This window comes from Equus caballus, chromosome 25 (assembly GCF_041296265.1).
Source record: "Equus caballus isolate H_3958 breed thoroughbred chromosome 25, TB-T2T, whole genome shotgun sequence".
NCBI classification, from domain to species: domain Eukaryota; kingdom Metazoa; phylum Chordata; class Mammalia; order Perissodactyla; family Equidae; genus Equus; species Equus caballus.
The window spans coordinates 38,943,721-38,960,928 of NC_091708.1; the positions used below are offsets into that span (position 1 = coordinate 38,943,721).

The 17,208-nt window shown below is 56.1% G+C and overlaps 1 protein-coding gene across 50 annotated transcripts in view; it reads left to right on the plus strand.

Moving 5' to 3' along the window:
* Window positions 1-17,208, plus strand: part of RALGPS1 (Ral GEF with PH domain and SH3 binding motif 1) — a 309,544-nt gene that overhangs the window by 282,744 nt on the left and 9,592 nt on the right. For 21 of the 50 annotated variants that reach the window (XM_070250754.1, XM_023628900.2, XM_070250762.1 and 18 more), the window contains 5 exons: window positions 1,307-1,358; window positions 12,334-12,417; window positions 13,887-13,992; window positions 15,841-15,933; window positions 16,089-16,194. In XM_070250754.1, the coding sequence (XP_070106855.1) occupies window positions 1,307-1,358; window positions 12,334-12,417; window positions 13,887-13,992; window positions 15,841-15,933; window positions 16,089-16,194 (441 nt within the window). The remainder of the gene's footprint in view (window positions 1-1,306; window positions 1,359-12,333; window positions 12,418-13,886; window positions 13,993-15,840; window positions 15,934-16,088; window positions 16,195-17,208) is intronic. The other 29 variants (XR_011432401.1, XR_011432403.1, XR_011432402.1 and 26 more) reach the window with 3 other exon arrangements.

Below are 17,208 nucleotides of genomic sequence, written 5' to 3' on the forward strand. Positions count from 1 at the left end.
GTGCGGCCCGTGGTTCCTGGTGTGCCTCGGGAGAAGAGTTTGGGGGCAGCGTGTTCGGGAAAGGCTGGGTTAAGCCAGGTAAGCAGGTCTCTTCTCAGAGACGTCAGTGTGCCGATGGGCATTACGGGTCTCCAAGAGGGCAGTGGAGTCCACGGGTTCCCACAGTGTCTGGTCAGGGAACCTTTCTCCTTGGAGCGTCCTGTGGGATGGGCTTCTGGAACCAGTCTGAGAAATGCTGGCCCAGGAGCATTCAGCTGGGCAGCGGAGGAGCTGTTCTACATCCAGGAAACTTTCTGAGCTGCGCCTGAGCCCAGGCCTCGCGATTCCTGAGACAGAAAACTGAGTCAGACGCAGTGCTGTCTGGTGTCCAGGCGGGCGATCACCAGGCGGCTTGGTTCTCAGCTCCTCTACTCGGGAAGCACAGATGTTTTTCTGTTTGGAGCTGAGGGCCCAGGAGCAGGTTGCCATGTGTTCATGTGGCTGGTTTGGGGCTGAACTGGTCCTCTGCACCCTGTAACTCCCAGGGGCCTAAGGCCTCCTCCTTCCCCCTTCCCACTGCCCAGCCTTGGTGCCAGCAGGCGGCCCAGGCAAAGAGCACTGGCCCGAGGTGCCTCTGAGTTCTGAGGGAGAGTACAAAGACAGCGTGAAGTGACAGGAGGAAATCTCTCTGCTGTCCTTGTGGCCAGAGCCAGGCCTTGGAGAGCCCCTGAGAAGGAGGGCATCCCAGTCAGCCCCCGAGGGGCAGGCCCTGGGGAGGGTCGAGCCCCTCTCTGTGTGTACACTGGCCAGGGGAGTGAAGAGGCCCTCCCTCGAGGCTTCTGCCTAATGTGAGGCAGCTGCTCTGTGACCAGTGTCCAGTCAAGCCCTGACCCTTGGGAGAAGAAGTGCTCATTTGGCTTCTGTCCTCACCAGGTGAGGCCTGTTAAGCAATGGTTTCACTTGGGCCAGAAGGGAGACAGTGGTGGAGCCAGACCAGGCCAAGACAGAGGCCTAAGGACCCAGACCCCAGTGGGCCAGTGGACAGGCAGCTGCAGCCTTCAGGGGAACAGTGGGAAGCAAGTGGAGGACCCACGTGGGAACAGTGGGACAGGATGGTTCTTTCGACTGACTTAGGGCAGAGTCAGAAATAGCAGCAGCAGAAACCCGAGTCACACGGATACCCACAGGGTCAGGAAGCTGTTTCTCTATCACTTCTGTGGAGCTCAGGGGCCTGGGCCCCATGACCCAGGAGAATAGGCCTCTCTGGGGTTGGCCTCTCTTCTGCGAGGCCGCCCACCACGCTCATTGATCTGTGTTCCTTTTCCAGGCAGTAGTGAGAGCTCAGAGTTTAGTGAAGAGATGTCTTCAGGGCTGGAAAGGTGAGTGTGGCCTCAGCTCGGCCTCCCTCCCAGTGGATGTGCTCAGGGCCTGTGGGAGCTGGAGACAGTTCTGGGCAGGGACCAGCCCCCCCCCACCCGCCCCACCCCGCTGGCCTGGTAAGGCTGCTCTGTGGCTCCTCAGATCACCTTGGCCCAGGGGCAGGGCCACCTAGAAGGAAGAGCAGGATGGATGTGGGGCCGGGGGTCCCAGCCCTGTGCTCTGAGCAGCCCCACTCATCGTCTGGTCCAGAGCTAGCCCAGGAGCCTGAGGCCAGCCCCTCTTCTCAGGCGGAGCTGCTGAGGAGACCTGGGACAGATTTGGTCTGAAATAGGGCTTCTTGGAACCAGAAGCCTGAGAATGGGCCTTGCCTGGAGATAGGCATGTGGCTCCGCCTGGTGGGGTCTGAGGGTGTTGCACCCACACGGCCTCAGGCCCTGCTGTGCACTGGTGACAATGAAGTGGATCCCTGGCCCGGGGTTTGGCTTCCTGTGGCGAGCACATCTGCCCTGGGAGTCAGGCCTCCCGCCCAGGAATTCAGCCACTGCACCTACTCCATGGCGCTTCCTCTGTGCCGGGCACAGGGGCTCGGGGCAAACAGGGACTCTGTGAACCGGGCCCTCAGGCCATGGTGCTGCCAGAGGTGGAGGGCATCGTGATGAGTCCACGTCTGAGGGGGCAGGGAGAAATCCAGGGATAGGATGTCCCAGAGAGGAGGTTTGTCCTTCAGAGTAGCCACTCCACCAGCACGCAGGGGCCTGTGGGCACAGACAGGCACACACTCGCACGCTCACACAGTTGTCATACACACTCACATGGACACACACTACACACTTTCACACATACTTAAACAATCTCACACACGTGCGCACACACATTCATGTGTGCATACACACTCACACATACACTCACACACTCTCCCACACATGTGGAACACATAATTACACACGTGTGCATTCACACACATGCATGCATACACATACCTCTCACATATATGCACACCTCACACATGTGTGCATGCACACACACACACAAACACACACTCCTCCAGTGCCCAAGCCTCCTGTCTCCTCAGTCCCCATGCTCATAAAATGGCCAAAGGAGAGGTAAATCCTGCCCAGCAGTCCTCACAGGGTAGAGGGACATCACAGGTGAGAGGCGGTCTTTGTCAAGCAGTCCTGTGGGCCAGGCACGGTCTTGGTCTCACCACATCCTCAAACACTGCTACACAGTGGCTATTTGCTGTGTCCCCACGTGGACAGCAAGGCTCAGAGAGGTGAAGTGACTTGTCCTGCTTCACACTCATCTGGTGGGGCAGAGCTGACCCAAATCCACATCCTCCTGACCACCAAGCCTCCCTCCTCACCCCTGTGCTCCAGGCCATGTCCAGAGGGCCGCAGTGACAGCTGCAGGGCCTGGCCCCACGTTGGTCAGTCTGTCTGTCCGTCCTTATGAAACCCTGGATAGAGAGCTGGAGAGGGGGAGGAGCAATGCCATGGGCCCTCGGAGGCTCTTCCCTCTGTCCCCACCCCAGGACTCCTGGAGGGCCATTTGCTCTGTTCTCATTTGGAGAGCTCAGGCAAATGGGCACCAGTGCTCTCGCTCTGGGGCTGCCCCAGCAGTGGGGTGAGAACCAGACAGGCACCATGGACAGACAGACTCCAGATCTGATCGGCAAAAGGTTGACTTTTCTCAGCCCCAGTCAGGGGACTCCCGGGGGCACCCTGAGGAAGGGGGCTTACAGGAAGCCAACATGTCCCCTGGCCAAAGGCCAGTGAGGGGACGTTGAGTGGAAATGCAGGCCCAGTGCCAAGATCCTGAATACCATCCAGACCTGGACCTATTCATTGGCTCATTCATCCTTTCATTCCCTCATTCCCTCATTCCCTCATTCATTCATTCATTCATTCAGTAGCTGTTAAGCAACTGTCCCTGCCAGACACCGCGCTCAGTCACCGAGGGTAGCAGATACGGTTCCTGCGCAGCACCCGCAACCGAGGTCAGAGCCGCCAGGAGGGAAGGCGGTGAGAGAATTCCTGCCCGGGGAGACGGTGCTGTACTAATTCCGTGCTGAACACTGTCCGATGTAGCATTTCTCTTTTCTCTCCTGCACTTAGAGTTAGCAGTAGATTCACGGTCCATCTGAGTGTCTATCGCACATGCTTTTCGAGCGGGATCTCCTGCAAGCGCTGCCCTCCCAGCCGGCTCGCCTCTGCAGAGGCCCAGCCCTGCCTCCGGCGGCATTCAGAGTGGTCCTTCAGGGAGAAGGTCCTCTTTCCCATTCTCTTGGGGCCTAGCTCCTGGTCCAGCACCTCCCTGCTGAGGGGAGCAGGAGACCACCTGTTTCGGAAGATGCCAGTGGGGCTAGGATGTCCCCTCCAGTCCCTTCTGAGACCCAAGGCAGTCCTCCAGATCCAGATGTCAGCTGCCCCTTGGCCTCCAGCTCCTGTGGCCCGGCCCCAGTCTCCATTTCCATCCTGCATTAGCCTCTTTTCACGTCCACCAGAAAGAACCCATTCCCTCAAAAGCATGTGAGCATTCTAGACTTTCCTGAGGGCCCGTGGGAGAGTTGGAGGGAGGATGTGCCTCACACACTTTGAAAATCTTGGTTAAAGGTTGACCTTCTCTCACAGTCCAGTGACCACAGTTCACATGGCCACCTGGGCCTCCTTATTCCTAACCTTCACCCACCCAATGCTCAGCCCCACTGGGTCCTCCTTCCATCCCTAGGCCTCCCCCAGGTGACACTGCTCCTGTTCTATAAAGGGGGCAGACTCCCTCTTCTCTGGAAGCCAGGCATCACCCTGCCTAGACCTGCAGGCCAGCATCTGCCCCAAAAGAGCCTCCAAAACACTTTTCAGCAAAAAGGTGCCTCCCCTCTTGGAGACCCCGCCTGCCGTTCCTGGCAGATGCTCTGAGAACGCAGCTCTCTCTGCATCTTTACACCTGCATGGGCAGATGGTGGCCTCGGAACCAGAGCCAAGGGCGCAGACCCCAGCAGCTGCTGGGCCCCGCCCAGAGGAAGGAGGTGTGAGAGAGAGATCCTGGCTTCTCCAGTTCCCAGACTAGGGTGGGGGCAGCATCTTGTCCCACAGCCCTGAAACTTAGGGGCCACAACCTTCTATTGACTTGCCAACCAGCACCCCTGGCCCTGGTGACAAGCTTGGCCCAGGCCAGGAATAAAAATGGAGCCAGACACCAGCCAGAAGGGCAGGGAGGCTGCAGGCCCGTGATCCCCATCACCAGCACACGCCCCTTTGTTGGTCTGAGAGCACATCTTAATCACCCTTTATGCCGTTGTGACCAGGCAGGTAGGAGGGTTCCTGTTGTCCAGCTGAGGGTGGGATCCTTTGGCTCTGCCCTGCAAGTTTGCCTTCCCTGAGTTTATACACATGCACGTTTCAGTGCCTGAAGTGGCCTGAAGGCGGACCTTGGGTGGGAGGCAGAGCTCAGGCTGTGTCCAGTGCTTCCCTGAAGTGGCCAGCCTTCAGGAGCGCCCACATTGGAGCCCACACAGTCCTAGGCACCCACCGCACTGCTCTCTGTGGGAGTGAGTCCGGTGGAGGGGTGGCGTGGCCACCAACCCCTGTTCTTGCTGGGACTGTGGAGTGAGCACTCAGGGAGCAAAGAGGACCTTCTGCTGCTGCTCTTAGCCTCCTGCCCCTCATCCATCTCAGCCTCAGCAAGGTCACAGGGCCTGCGGGCTGTGTTGGGGTGGGGGCAGGGCAGGGAGTGGGAGGAACAGACTGGAGCCCTGAAGCAGCCAGACCCAGGGAGGTGTTGGTCGGTTCCCAGCCCCCAGGCCGCCCTAAAGACCTTCTCCTATCTTCAGGGCCCAGAGGGAGAGCAAAGTGGTGGTCCTGGGTCAGGGCCCTCGAGAACCAGAGGCCAGAGTCACTGGGGAGGGGCTAGGGGTCCTCCTCTCTTAGGACTCTACCTCATGTCCCAGCCTGCGGCTTTCTTGCCTCAGTATCCTGGGAGTGGGGACAAAAGCAGGAGAGCCCTGCGTCACACTCGCTTTCTGCGGAAGGGCAGGAAGGCAGCCCTGAAAGGGCATTTTCAACGTGGCCTTAGTTGACAGAAGGTAGGGACTACAGACTCCGCACACAGACCTTCGAGCAAACCTCAGGCTCCTCAGGAGTCAGAGGAAGAAGGGAATATTTCAGGCAGGCCCATCAGTAAGGGGTGACAGGTGCTTCTTCATGCCTGATTTGGCACTAAAGTGAGAACAAGAATATTAGTCTAAGAGTTAAAAAGTTTAAACGAGGTTTTGTGGTAGAGGAACAAAATGGATGATAGAGGTGAACATATGTGTATGTATGAAGATAGATAATATCTTTCATCTTGATTATCTCTGAGTTGTAGGGTTATTGAGTGAGTTTCTTTTCTTAATTTTTTTTTCTGTATTCTCCAAATTTTCCACAGTGGGTAAATGTTTCTTTTACACCCAGAAAAAAATTAACATATCACTCTTTTAAAGAAGATATAATCAGAAATGTTTACTGATCAGTTTTTAAGAGGTGAAATATGAAAGTACGTCACCAAGTTCATTAAAAACACTCGGCCATCCATCTTCTCTAGTGTGGCGTCACCCGTCTGTGTGGAAGGGCATTCTCACATGACAGACATCAGAGACAGGCCCAAAATACCGGTGGTGGAAAGACTAGGAGGCAGAGTGGTCCTTGGAGGAAGCCCCTCTGTGGGGAGAGAGTGGGGGAGGGAGAGGAAAGTGTGACAGCCCCTGTCCTTCCTTCCCAGAGAGGGGGAGGGATGCAGCAGTCACAGCTCACAGTCAAGTCGGGAGACAGATTAAATCAGTGATGCCAGGTCCTTCATGTTGCTCATGAAGAAGACGAGCAGCAGGTAATGGGGATGTCCGACAGGGTGACCCAAGTTTGGTGGCTTCTGGTAGAGGCAATGGTTAAGCAGAAGTCCAAGAACATTGGTGAAGAGGACCGCAGAGGGCCCTGAGGAGGCTGCCAGGCCTGAGCCACGTACCAGGATGGGAGAGGTGGCCCAGGAATGCTTGACGTCTCTAAGCGTCACTGCAGGAGCGCTGGGCTCCGTGACATGTCCTGCCTCTGAAGTTCTTCGTGTGCCTCTGCGGGGAAAGGCCATGGTCTGGCTTCCGGACACTGCCAGCAGCGCTGGGAGGGGCCTGAAGTCAGGATGCTCACTCTCTCGGTGACCTTGGGCATGTCTCTCAACCACTCCGAGCCTCAGGTTCCTCATCTACAGTCAGGATGCTCACGGGAAATACGCAGCACATGGGTGAAGTGGCTCCACTGGGGAAACTTGCTTTGGGATTTTTGTGAGTTTCAGGCAGTAGGTACCTCTTGCCAGCAAGCAGGTAGTCGAGGGGTCTAAAGCTGGGTGGAGCAAAGAGGGAATTCCCCCTATGGCAGTTCAGTCATCACGGGATGGGTGGGCCACATGAAGGCAAGCGTCCACCAGCCCTGGTTGGCTCCAGGATGACGCTGACACAGAGCCAGGAGAGGGCCCCGTTAAGAGGGCTCTGCAGACAGTCAACTTGCAGCTTCTCTAGGGTGTCGAGGGTGGATGATGCAATTTCTGCCTTGTATGAGCTTGCCGTATTCTTTTTAGCTGGAGGTGTCTTCCAACATCCTTAGGGAGACTCCAGGAAAGTGGAGTCGTGGCAGCAGAGCCCCAAGCCTGCTAGCCCCGAATCAGAGTTTTTAAAGACACTCCTTTCCTTCCTTGGGAAGATCAGAGGACTCTGGCAGATTCCCCGAGTTTGCCAGGGTGTAAGGGTGCCTCTGAGCCCCAAACTCTGCAGCATTTCAGGAGAGGGAGGTGAAGCTCTGGAAGCGAGCCTGGAGGTGAGGGGTCCGCTTTAACTGAAGTACAGCCCCGAGAGTGACTGTTTTCAGGGTGACTCTCTCAGAGGGCCTGGTTGCCCTGCCTCCCATGGCTGAGGCCCAGGAACCCCCCAGGCTCGTGTCCTTGCCCTGCCCACTCCTCAGTCTGTTTCCCCAGCCCATCCTGCTCTGTGCCTCCCTTCTGCCTCTGCCTCGAGTGGCAGCCCAGTTGAATGATGTGCCAAGCTTCTGATTTTGGTTTCCCCTAAAGGAAACGTCTCTTGCCTTGCTCCCCGCAACAGACACTGAAGCCTAGCAAGTGAGGCTCCACCAGGAGTTCAGGCCCCTCTGAGAGAGAACAGTAGGCAGTGGTCCCTGGATCTTTTGCTTGACCCTGACCTTGGGCCCCAGTGGACAAGGGTTAGGCCTGCCCACTAGCTGCTGCAGCTTCACAGGTAGCTGAGAAATCTCTGCTCACAGCCTCTCTGTCCAATACTACAAACCCTCTGAGTCAGGTCCTAGGAAGTGGGGAGGAGTCTCCTGCTGTCTTGTGTCCATCCTTCTCTGTGTATATCGGCCATACTCCCCTCTCTCTCTGCAGACCAGATTTCTAGACTTCTCAGCTCACAGAGGGGAAGATGGACACCTCACAGCTCCCAGGTTTACGTTTTATAGCTTCACCCGGCCCGCAGAGCCTGACTTTCAATCTCTCAAATCTGGTTCCTACTTGCCAGAAGGGAAAATCTGATTGACCTGGCTTGGATCAGGTGTTGTTCTGTCCACTCAGCTAAACATTCAGAACAAATATGGCTCCTGGGGACCACTCAGTGGATCAGGGACCTTGCCCAGAGAAGAATGAGTGAAGCACAGGCAGGAAAAGTCCTTTAACAAGTGCTGCTGGAAGAGACTTCCCAGCCCCAGCAGAACTCAGGGTGGCAGCTTCCTGCCTGCAAATGAGGGCGCATTATCAGGAAGCGGCCAAGACCAAGCCCTGGCTTCCCATCAGGGCTTTGCTGGTGCAGGCGGACACTGCTGATGCACAGCACTTGAGATGGAAGAATTGAGAAGTCCCTGCTTCTGCTAAGACAAGATTACTGAGGCCTCAATGTAATTATTATCCAAGACCTCTCCCTGCTCCCCACTTTCCTAGTCCAGCAACAGAGACTTAGGGCTGTATGCAGTTTCACCCCCAAGATACCTAGCACCTAATGTGTGCCTAGAGAACTATTGAGGGGGAGATGCCCTTCAGACCCGCCTTGGGTAGGCTGAATTCTCCTGTTGCAGTTGGCCCAAGCAGGACCCTGGCTGCTTCCACCCCAACAGCACAACCCAGTCTTCTTCTCTGTAGTGTTGTGACCTTGGGCAAGTTACTCCCCCTCCCCAAGCCTCAGATTCCTTATCTATAAGGTGGAAATAAGAATGGCGCCTGCCTCACAGTGTTGTGGGATTAAACAAGATAATGAAGAAGTACTGCTTAGCACATTGCCCAGCATCCGTTATCCCCTTCATCCCCATCATCCCATCATCCCCTTCATGCCATCCTCCTCTTCCTCTTCTTCATTTCATCCCCATAATCATCATCATCATCTCCATCATCATCATCTCCATCATCATCATCTCCATCATCATCATCTCCATCATCATCATCATCATCATCATCATCTTCTTCTTCTTCTTCTTGCACACCCTTGGGACTGAGGTGTTCTTGGTTGCCAGCCTACATCTTCTCCAGATCAGACTTCCCATGAGGAGGATTGCCTGCTGCCACCCTCCTCCCTGCCACCCTCCAGGACCCATCCCTGAACAGTGAAATGGCCTTCCTGGGTTACATTCTGTTGAGCCACATGTTCCCAGCAAGAGGCTTGGAAAAGTGTCTGTGGTTCTGGAGTAGGAGTTCCCGTGTCAGTCAGAGAAATCACATGATTTCTGGAATTTACCAGATACCACTGCCTGTTTATTTTGCATTTTCTGACCCTGAACATTGAAATCAGGGAAGTGATCAGATTGTCTGGTTCTGGTGGCTGAAGATCCTGCCCCTCTGTGCTGATGCTAGCCTGCCCGGGCCCAGCCAGAGCCGCCCCACCTCCTCCAGCCCTGTAGGGCTTACCTTGAGAGGAAAGGCTGGCCACTACAACCCTGACTCTTTCCCCCTAAAAGCTGGCCTCGGGGAAAAGTCACCATTATACTATCCTTCAAGGCCAGTGTCACCCCCCAAGCTCCAGGGGGAGCAGGCTCTGAGTTCCCCCACCTGGAGCAGCTTGACTGACTTGGACCCTCCACTCACATGGGAAAGCAAGCCGCCCTTTGTGGGTACTTGCATCTCCCTCCCTAATGACGGGCCAGTGGGGTGGGACAGGTGGCTTCACCTCCTTGAGCCTCAGTTTCCTCATCTAAGAGAGTGAGAACAGTGCCCCTCACAGAGTTGGGAGGAATGGCGTGTGAAAGCACTTAGTTGTCTCATAGTCAGCAGTTGAGAAATGGCAACTGCTCCTAAGTGCCAGGCAGCCAAAACCACCAGGAGAATACTCCATCAGGAAGCCAAGGATCAGAGACCTGGGAGGTAGCCCCACCCCAGGAGATCCAGGCCTAAGAATTTTGTGGCCATCCAGTCTCACAGACACTGACAAAGCCCATTCAGTGTGAGCTGCGGCAGAAACCGACAACAGTGGTGCTTCTGAGAGCAGAATGCCAGGAGGCCACCCACACGATGCTGGCCCCAAACATGGACCCAGTCCCTGTGCCAGACTCCATAGGAGGCACATGTGACACATAAGCCACATGCGACTCCTCAGCCTCTCCCCAACCCTGAGAGGTGTTGGAGGAGCTCGGGCTATAGAGTCAAACAGACCTGGGTTGAAATCCTAGCTTACTAGGCTCATGCCTCGGTCAGGTGTCTTCACATCCCTGAGCCTCAGTTTCCCCATTCTGGGGAGGATAATGGTGCTTAGAGCTCCAGTGAGAGAAGGAGTGCAAAGGCCCAGCGCATATGAGCACTTGGTCACTACTAACTCTTCCCTGAGCTGCCCAGTGACCTTGGTGTCCATGCACACCCCCACAGCCCATGCACTTGGGAGCACCCCACTCCTTTAGGAAGAACATGAGGAAAGACTGCTGAAAAGGCTAGACTGGTTGGAAAATGCTGATTTAAAGCTTTCCATCAACAAGCGTCAGTCCTGCCAGACATCTGTTAAGCATGCAGCCACAGACAATCTCACAAAGGGGAGAGATGATGGAGAAAAGGTGGCAGCACTGACTGCATTGCCCTGTTCGTGGAGCTACTAGTAATTGTGGACGGCCCACCCATCACACATTTTCCTGGGATCCCAGGGGAACAAGACTCTTGAGAAGAAAGGTGGAGAAGGGGCCAGAGGATCCAGCTCTGGGGAGGGAGGCTCCAACCCGAACTCCAACTCCAGACAGGCGGCGGCTCAGAGCCGGAGTCCAGACCAAACAAGGAGACGTCCTCTGGGCATGCGGGATGTGACCGCAGGAAAGTTCACTCTCAGACCCTGCCCTGACTCATAAGAAATCCCCGGTTCTGGCTGGGGAGGAAAGCGACCCTGGAGGCCGGCTGTTAGTGATCCCTGTGAGCAGCCTGCTGAACACGCATGGCGCGAGGTGCTCCCCGGGTGTTGCCAGTAATGGTGAAAGTACTGAAGCTTTTCATTCATTAGAGCAGGTTCATCGTTATCTGTAGCGTGTCATGTTTAATCACTGCATCGCAAGCCTCTTTCTGAATGGAAGAGGGAGAGGGCAATCTGGCCTGTGGGCTGGGAGCTGGGCATGCCACGGCCTCATCTGTGTCACAGCTCATGGTGGGGGTAGGGGTGGGATCAGCCTGTGACCTTCATCTGCCATGGGGGTGTGATGGGGAAAGGTCCAAGACCTGTCGCATTCGATGACTTGGGGGGCCAAGCACAGGCTGCGGCTTTTTATCACCTAAAGAGGAGTAACTGATGGGCAGAAGGTGTGGGATCCCGGAGCAGTCCACCTAGATTGCCTAGATTGCCACCACACTCCCACCAGCCCTGAACTTGAGCCCCTGGACAACAGACCTAAGACGGCCATCAACAACAGTTTCTTCTTGAGTGGAGGATGGAGGGTCAGGCAGTCCCCTCATGGAGGAACCTGAGCTCAGTTATGGTTTGATGCACTGCTGCTATAAAGGAGGACGTCCCCACATCACCCACAGGTGTCCATTGCCATAGGGCAATATTCAGCAACCTAGGACTGGCAGTGGAGAACAGAGGTAATATTTGAAAAGGAAGTCTGAACCTCATCTGGCTTTGTAAATTGGGTTACAGCATTGTTTGGCCAATGGGCAAAGTAAGCTATAGCCCAGGGATGGACCATGCTGCAGGGGTGGAGAGAAGGTTGAGGACCAAGTGGACAGAGGAAGTCATTCTCCTAAGAGAAGAAAGGATAAAGAGAAGAGAGAGAGAGATGGAAGCTTCCCTCCAAATAGGTTAAGCTTCCTGCTTACCCTGGAAGGCCCACCTTGCCCTGGAAAGCTCACTGCTGGGGAACTGCAGGTGAGAGAGAAGCCAGATGGGCAGCCCACGAGAGATCCTGGAGCACAGCTCTCGGACGCAGCAGCAGGTCGCAGAGCAGGTTTGCAGGGGACCACCTGGGGCCAGCAGAGGAGACTGTCGGTGGAGACGGCAAAGCAAACAGAGGAATTCACTTGTGCCCTGGTGAATGGTGATGCTGCATCTGCCCCCCCGGGCCTGAGGTGCAAGGCTGCCCACAATCCTGTGTCTGTGTGTGCACTTTTAATTGGATTTACCATGGAATATTTGGGCTGTACTGCATTTTCTATTAAACATCTCAGCCTCACATTGGGGTAAGTGGGTGTGCCCAGATTTTAGTCATCCCCTTGACACTAGAAGAAGGGTAAACATTTAGTTAAAAAGTTAAGGAAATAATTACCCAGAGACTTGGGGACTTGCCCAGATGGAGGCTCTGGGATGTTGTGCTCACTGACCTGGCATCTCCAGCTGTGCCCCAGATGTGCTTGCAGTGTGACCGAGGAGGCTTGGGGGTAGAGCTGGGGTTGGGGCTTCCTGAGCTAGTGACCACAGTCTGAGATGCTCTTGTCTCCTTTGGAGTTTCTGGTCTTTCCACACTGTTGCTAAAACTCAACCCTTTTCCTCTGAAGCAGGGGACGTCTCTATGCCACGCTGGGGCCCAATTGGCGGGTTCCAGTTCGGAATTCTCCCAGAACCCGGAGCTGTGTCTACAGGTATTTGTTTATTTGTGTGTTCAGTCATTCAGCAAATAGCTATAGGGTGCTTGTTGGATGCTAAGCACTGTGCTAGAGGCTGCGAACGAGGCGGACACAGCCTCTGCTACAATCCGTGAGGCTGCTGCTACAGGAGAGACAGAAACGGAACAGAAAGTCACAGATGCCCGTGGTCCCAGAGAGGAGGTGGGGTGCCCTGGAAGGGGAGAACAGGGAAGGCTTCCCTGGAAGAATGATAGGGACTAACCGAACACAGGGAGGGGAGGCATACAGGCAGTAGGGGTGCCCCAGCCAAGGGACAGCCCCCAGGGCCCTGAGGCCGGAAGAGCAGGATGACTCCATGAGTGAAGGAAAGGCAGAGTTGCAGGAAATGAGAGAGGGGAGAGGGGTGCAAAGTGAGGCTGGAGAGGTGGGAGGGAGCCATGTCCAGCAGTGGGTAAGGATGGTAGTCTCAAAAGTACTGAGGAGTTGGATGGGTAGGGGGAAGGATGGGGACATGACCAGGTCATCCTGGCCACAGTGTGGAGAGAGCACTCGAGGAAGGCAAGAGTGGATGCAGGGGAGGGGAGGGCATCAGACAGTCATTCAAGGGAAGATCAAGCTCTGGCCTAAGGTGGGGGGGAGTGGGATGGCTGAGAGGGACAGTCAGGCAGATTTAGGACATAGGATCAATGCATCCTTGGTGTTGATTAAGTTGCAGGGGCAGAGGGGTAAGAGAAGAAAACTCCCAGGTTTCTGGCTCAAGCAGCCAGGTGGATGGTGGTGCTGTTCACTGGGCTGTGGAGGAAGAGTTTCTTGAGGGACAGGCGCTGCCAGCTCGAGGGAGGTGCCTATCCAGTGAGCAGAAGCTCCTGCGTGCAGGGCTGGAGCTCGGGAGAGAGGGCTGGGCTGGTGCTGCACTTGGACGTCTTCACCTCCAGGTGGCGCCTGAATCCCCATGGCAGAGGGTGAGCGGAGCCCTGAGGAAAAGGTGCAGGGTGAGGCGGTGTGTGGGCCCGCTGCCCCTTCTCACTCCACCCAGCCTCTCCCCTGCCTCACTGCTCCTCCAAGACTCCTGCCAACACAAGAAGGAGGGGCTGCCTGGGCCCCAAGCTCCCCAGGTGGAGAGGAAGCCCACAGGCGGGAGCCCAGGGGAGCAGCCAGGAGGAGGCCACAGCAGAGGTCAGCATAGGGTGAGGGTGCTGCCAGAGGCCTGGGTTACAGGGAACCTGGTCACCAAGGCTAGAGTGTTGCAGCGCTCGGAAAGACGAGAGAGGCAAAAGTTCTCAGCTGTGGGTGAGCCCAGAGCCACCTTCCTTCAATGCTCTCTGTGTCCTCGGGCCTCCCTGGCCTTGCCACTGCACTGTTGAGTCCTGTGGCCTGTGGCAGCATTGTAGACTTGGCAGTGGGGGACTCGTGGGCCCCAGAGAGTGAGAGGGTGCCGACGTCAGCTCCTCCAGGGCAGTATCTGACCAGTGGTCTCCCCTCAGCCCCACCGGCCCGTGCATCTGTACGCTGGGGAGCTCAGCAGCAGTGCCCACCATGGAGGGGCCTCTGAGAAGGAAGACTCTGCTCAAGGAGGGACGGAAGCCTGCGGTGAGTGCAGACGCACGTCCATCCAGAAGAGGCCTGGGCATCAGTGAGGGGCCTGGGCCCCAGAGACCAGCCACCCAGGGTTCAGGCCCTGGCTGTGCCACCAAGTGGGCAAAGGCCTCAGTTTCCACATTTGGAATTGGGATAAAATAGTGCCTGTGTCCTACAGGATTTGGCAAGAATATCATGTGTGCAGCAGTGCACACAGTGCGCATGCAGTGAACAGGGTCTGCAGGTGGAAGCCCGGAGACCCTGGGAGTTAGGGTGGACACTGCCCCTGAGAAGGTCAGCCTGCACGGAATTCCCAGATGCAGATTCCCTCTCTCCTTCCACCAGCATCATAAAACAAGTGGTGGAGAGGACAGGGACAAGGGATCAGGGGGACCTTCAGGCTCCACCACTAGTCCCCGAGTCACTTGTGCTGGACCCAGATGTCGCTGGCTCCATGACCCCCACCCACAGCAGGGCCTCAGCCCCTTGCAAAGGCCTCACTGTGATTTCCCCGGAGCGGCCTCCGCAGGCTGCCAGCAAACCCACCTGTGAGCTGCATCTCCAGGCATCTTCTGCTTGTGCCGCTCTGCCCTTCCTCTCCTGCTCTGGCCCCTCCCCGCCCCTGTCCACTACCCACAGAGCCACTGGAGATGCCCCTCCTATCAACGCCCACCGTGAAGATGCCAGCCCCCCAGCCCAGGTGCCAGACGCTCCCCTGTCTTCAGGTGCCAGGTGGTTCGTGGGTAACAAGGAGAGTCTTCACCCCAGCCCTGGACCACACTCGGTCCCTTGGGCTCAAAGTGTCCCAAAGCATCCTGTGACATGGGGCCCTATATCTGGCCTGGTGCACAGACCTGCCTGCCTCTCTCCTGCATCCAGAGTCCAGGCCCCAGGCAGTCTGAGGCCAGCATGAGAGAGTATGCTAAGAGCAGCATTTTCTCAAATGCCGGTGGGCCCAGTAGAGAGGAGTGAAATCAGTTCCATGGCTCATGCCCCATATTTTTGAGTAGAATAAAATCGAACAGACTGGAAAATGTCGGAGTTCCTTTCACATAGTAAAGGTAAGTATTGTTTCATGAAGCTTCTTTCAGTTCGACATACATATGCATATATGTGTGTTGTACACACCTGTGGGTGTTGTCAAAAAGGTCTGAAAGGCACAGCTATCACCACCCCCGGCGACACGGCCCCACCTGGGAAGAGGGGCCTTGCAGATTGTGATGCAGAGCAGTCTGCTCCTGTGCGCTCAACCCTCTTCCTTCCTGCAGAACCAAAAGGCCCACTGAGGTGACTTTCCCCGAACCAAGGAGCAGAGCCCCGAACAGGGAATTCCACCCGTCGCCCTGGAGAAGCTGAAACTAAGCAGCTTGGCCCTGTGGGCTGTTCCCCCTTCTAGCTATAAGCGCTTCAAAAGCCTTGCCCTTCCATCTCAGCCAGAGCAACCCATCGCAGACGTTACAGTTCTTCTAGGCTGTGGTGTAGCATGTCTATGTTTTAAAAATGTTTTTCCCCAGGACATTCTTGGGCCCAGGTCACCTGAACATGTAAAAATTGGGCCTTGGCACTGCCATAGACAAGGTGGAAAGAGGAAAGGCTCTGAGTACAGGAGCGGAGAGGGGAGGTGGGGCTTCGGGTGGATGAACTCAGAGGCACTGATGAGGAGAGGCTCCCTGCTCTCAGCCCTGGGTGGAGGGGCCCTGAGAAGGGAGGTGGAGCGGGGGAGGAGAGGAAGCCTGCGCCGGCACTGATGGCAAGGTGGGGGCACCCTTCCACCCGCGTGGCGGCGTCTGTAATCAGGCAGCGGGGAGACTGCACCCCACCATGTGCAGTCTTGTCACTCTGCCTCCCCTTCCTCTGTAGCTGTCCTCGTGGACCAGGTACTGGGTCATACTCTCAGGATCCACCCTCCTGTATTATGGAGCCAAGTCCTTGCGTGGCACAGACCGGAAACACGTAAGCCCCTGAAAGGACTGTGGGTGCTGGACGGCATCTGGTGTGAACTGCAGGGGAGCACGTGGGGGTGGGGAAGGCGGTGGCGGGGCACACGTCGGCCTTCCTTGAGGAGTGGAGGGCATGGGCCCCCCAGCTGTGCTCTGATTCCTCTCCAGTATAAATCCACACCGGGCAAAAAGGTCTCCATCGTGGGCTGGATGGTGCAGCTGCCTGACGACCCTGAGCACCCAGATATCTTCCAGCTGAACAACCCCGACAAAGGTAGGCCACGGGCCTGGAGCCGGTGCTGCTGCTTCTCTCAGCCCTGTTTCCTCCTCTGCTAAATGTGGGTTTTGAAATAGTAGAACTTTTGAGGCCGCTGCTTTCCCTTTGCTCTAGGTTCTGATGTTCACAGGGTCCCCTCAGTGGTCCAAAAAGCTGCTTAGATCCTGGTCGGTGTGTCCACTGAGTGGTGTGCATGGCACGTGGCTGCAGGAGTCCTTTCTGTGGCCTCACCTACAGCTACTGGTGCCATCACCCCTGGAGCCACAGCCTGAGGGTCTTGGAATCAATAACCTAGTCCTGGATGAGGCAGAGACCATGTGGCTGAAAGGGTCTTGGGAGATTTCAGGGATGCCCTGACATTACCTGTGCCACGAGACTCTGGCAGGGTCCTGGTCCAAGGCCAAATCAGAGAAGAACCCTTTTACAAAAGCCCCATCTTTAACTTGCCCAGTTGTCTGCCAGTCCCCCCTGGTTCTATCCTTACCCCATGACCGTGCTGGAAAGAAAAAGCTCTGAACGCCGTCTGGTCCAGGACCCCTGTCTGCAGTGACATTCAGAATAGGCCATGCTAGTCTCCTTGGTAGCCCATGTCGCATGACAAAACCCCCAGTTGCCTGGGTCTTGGGTTCTCTCCAGGCAAGCTCGGCGGGGCTGTAAGGTCTCCAGGCACCTTCACCCCTTCACAGGCAGGTCTGGTTCAGGGTTTGTGTACGTGCAGATCACTTGGGGCTCTTGTTAAACTCCAGCTTTGGATTCAATACATCTGGAGTGGAGACCAAGATGCTGCATTTCTAACAAGCTCCCGGGTAATGCAGATGCTGCTGCTGGTCGAGAGAGCACATCTTGACTGTCAGGGTTCTAATGTTAGCTGGGAAGTGAAGAAACAGGAGCCTCAAGGAGCCCAGGGAACGGAGACAAGAGGAGCCATGTTCTCTGCTCTCCGTCTGAGTGACTGAACCCACATCAGCTACACACGTCATAACGTGTCCTCAGTCTGATCACCATTTGAGT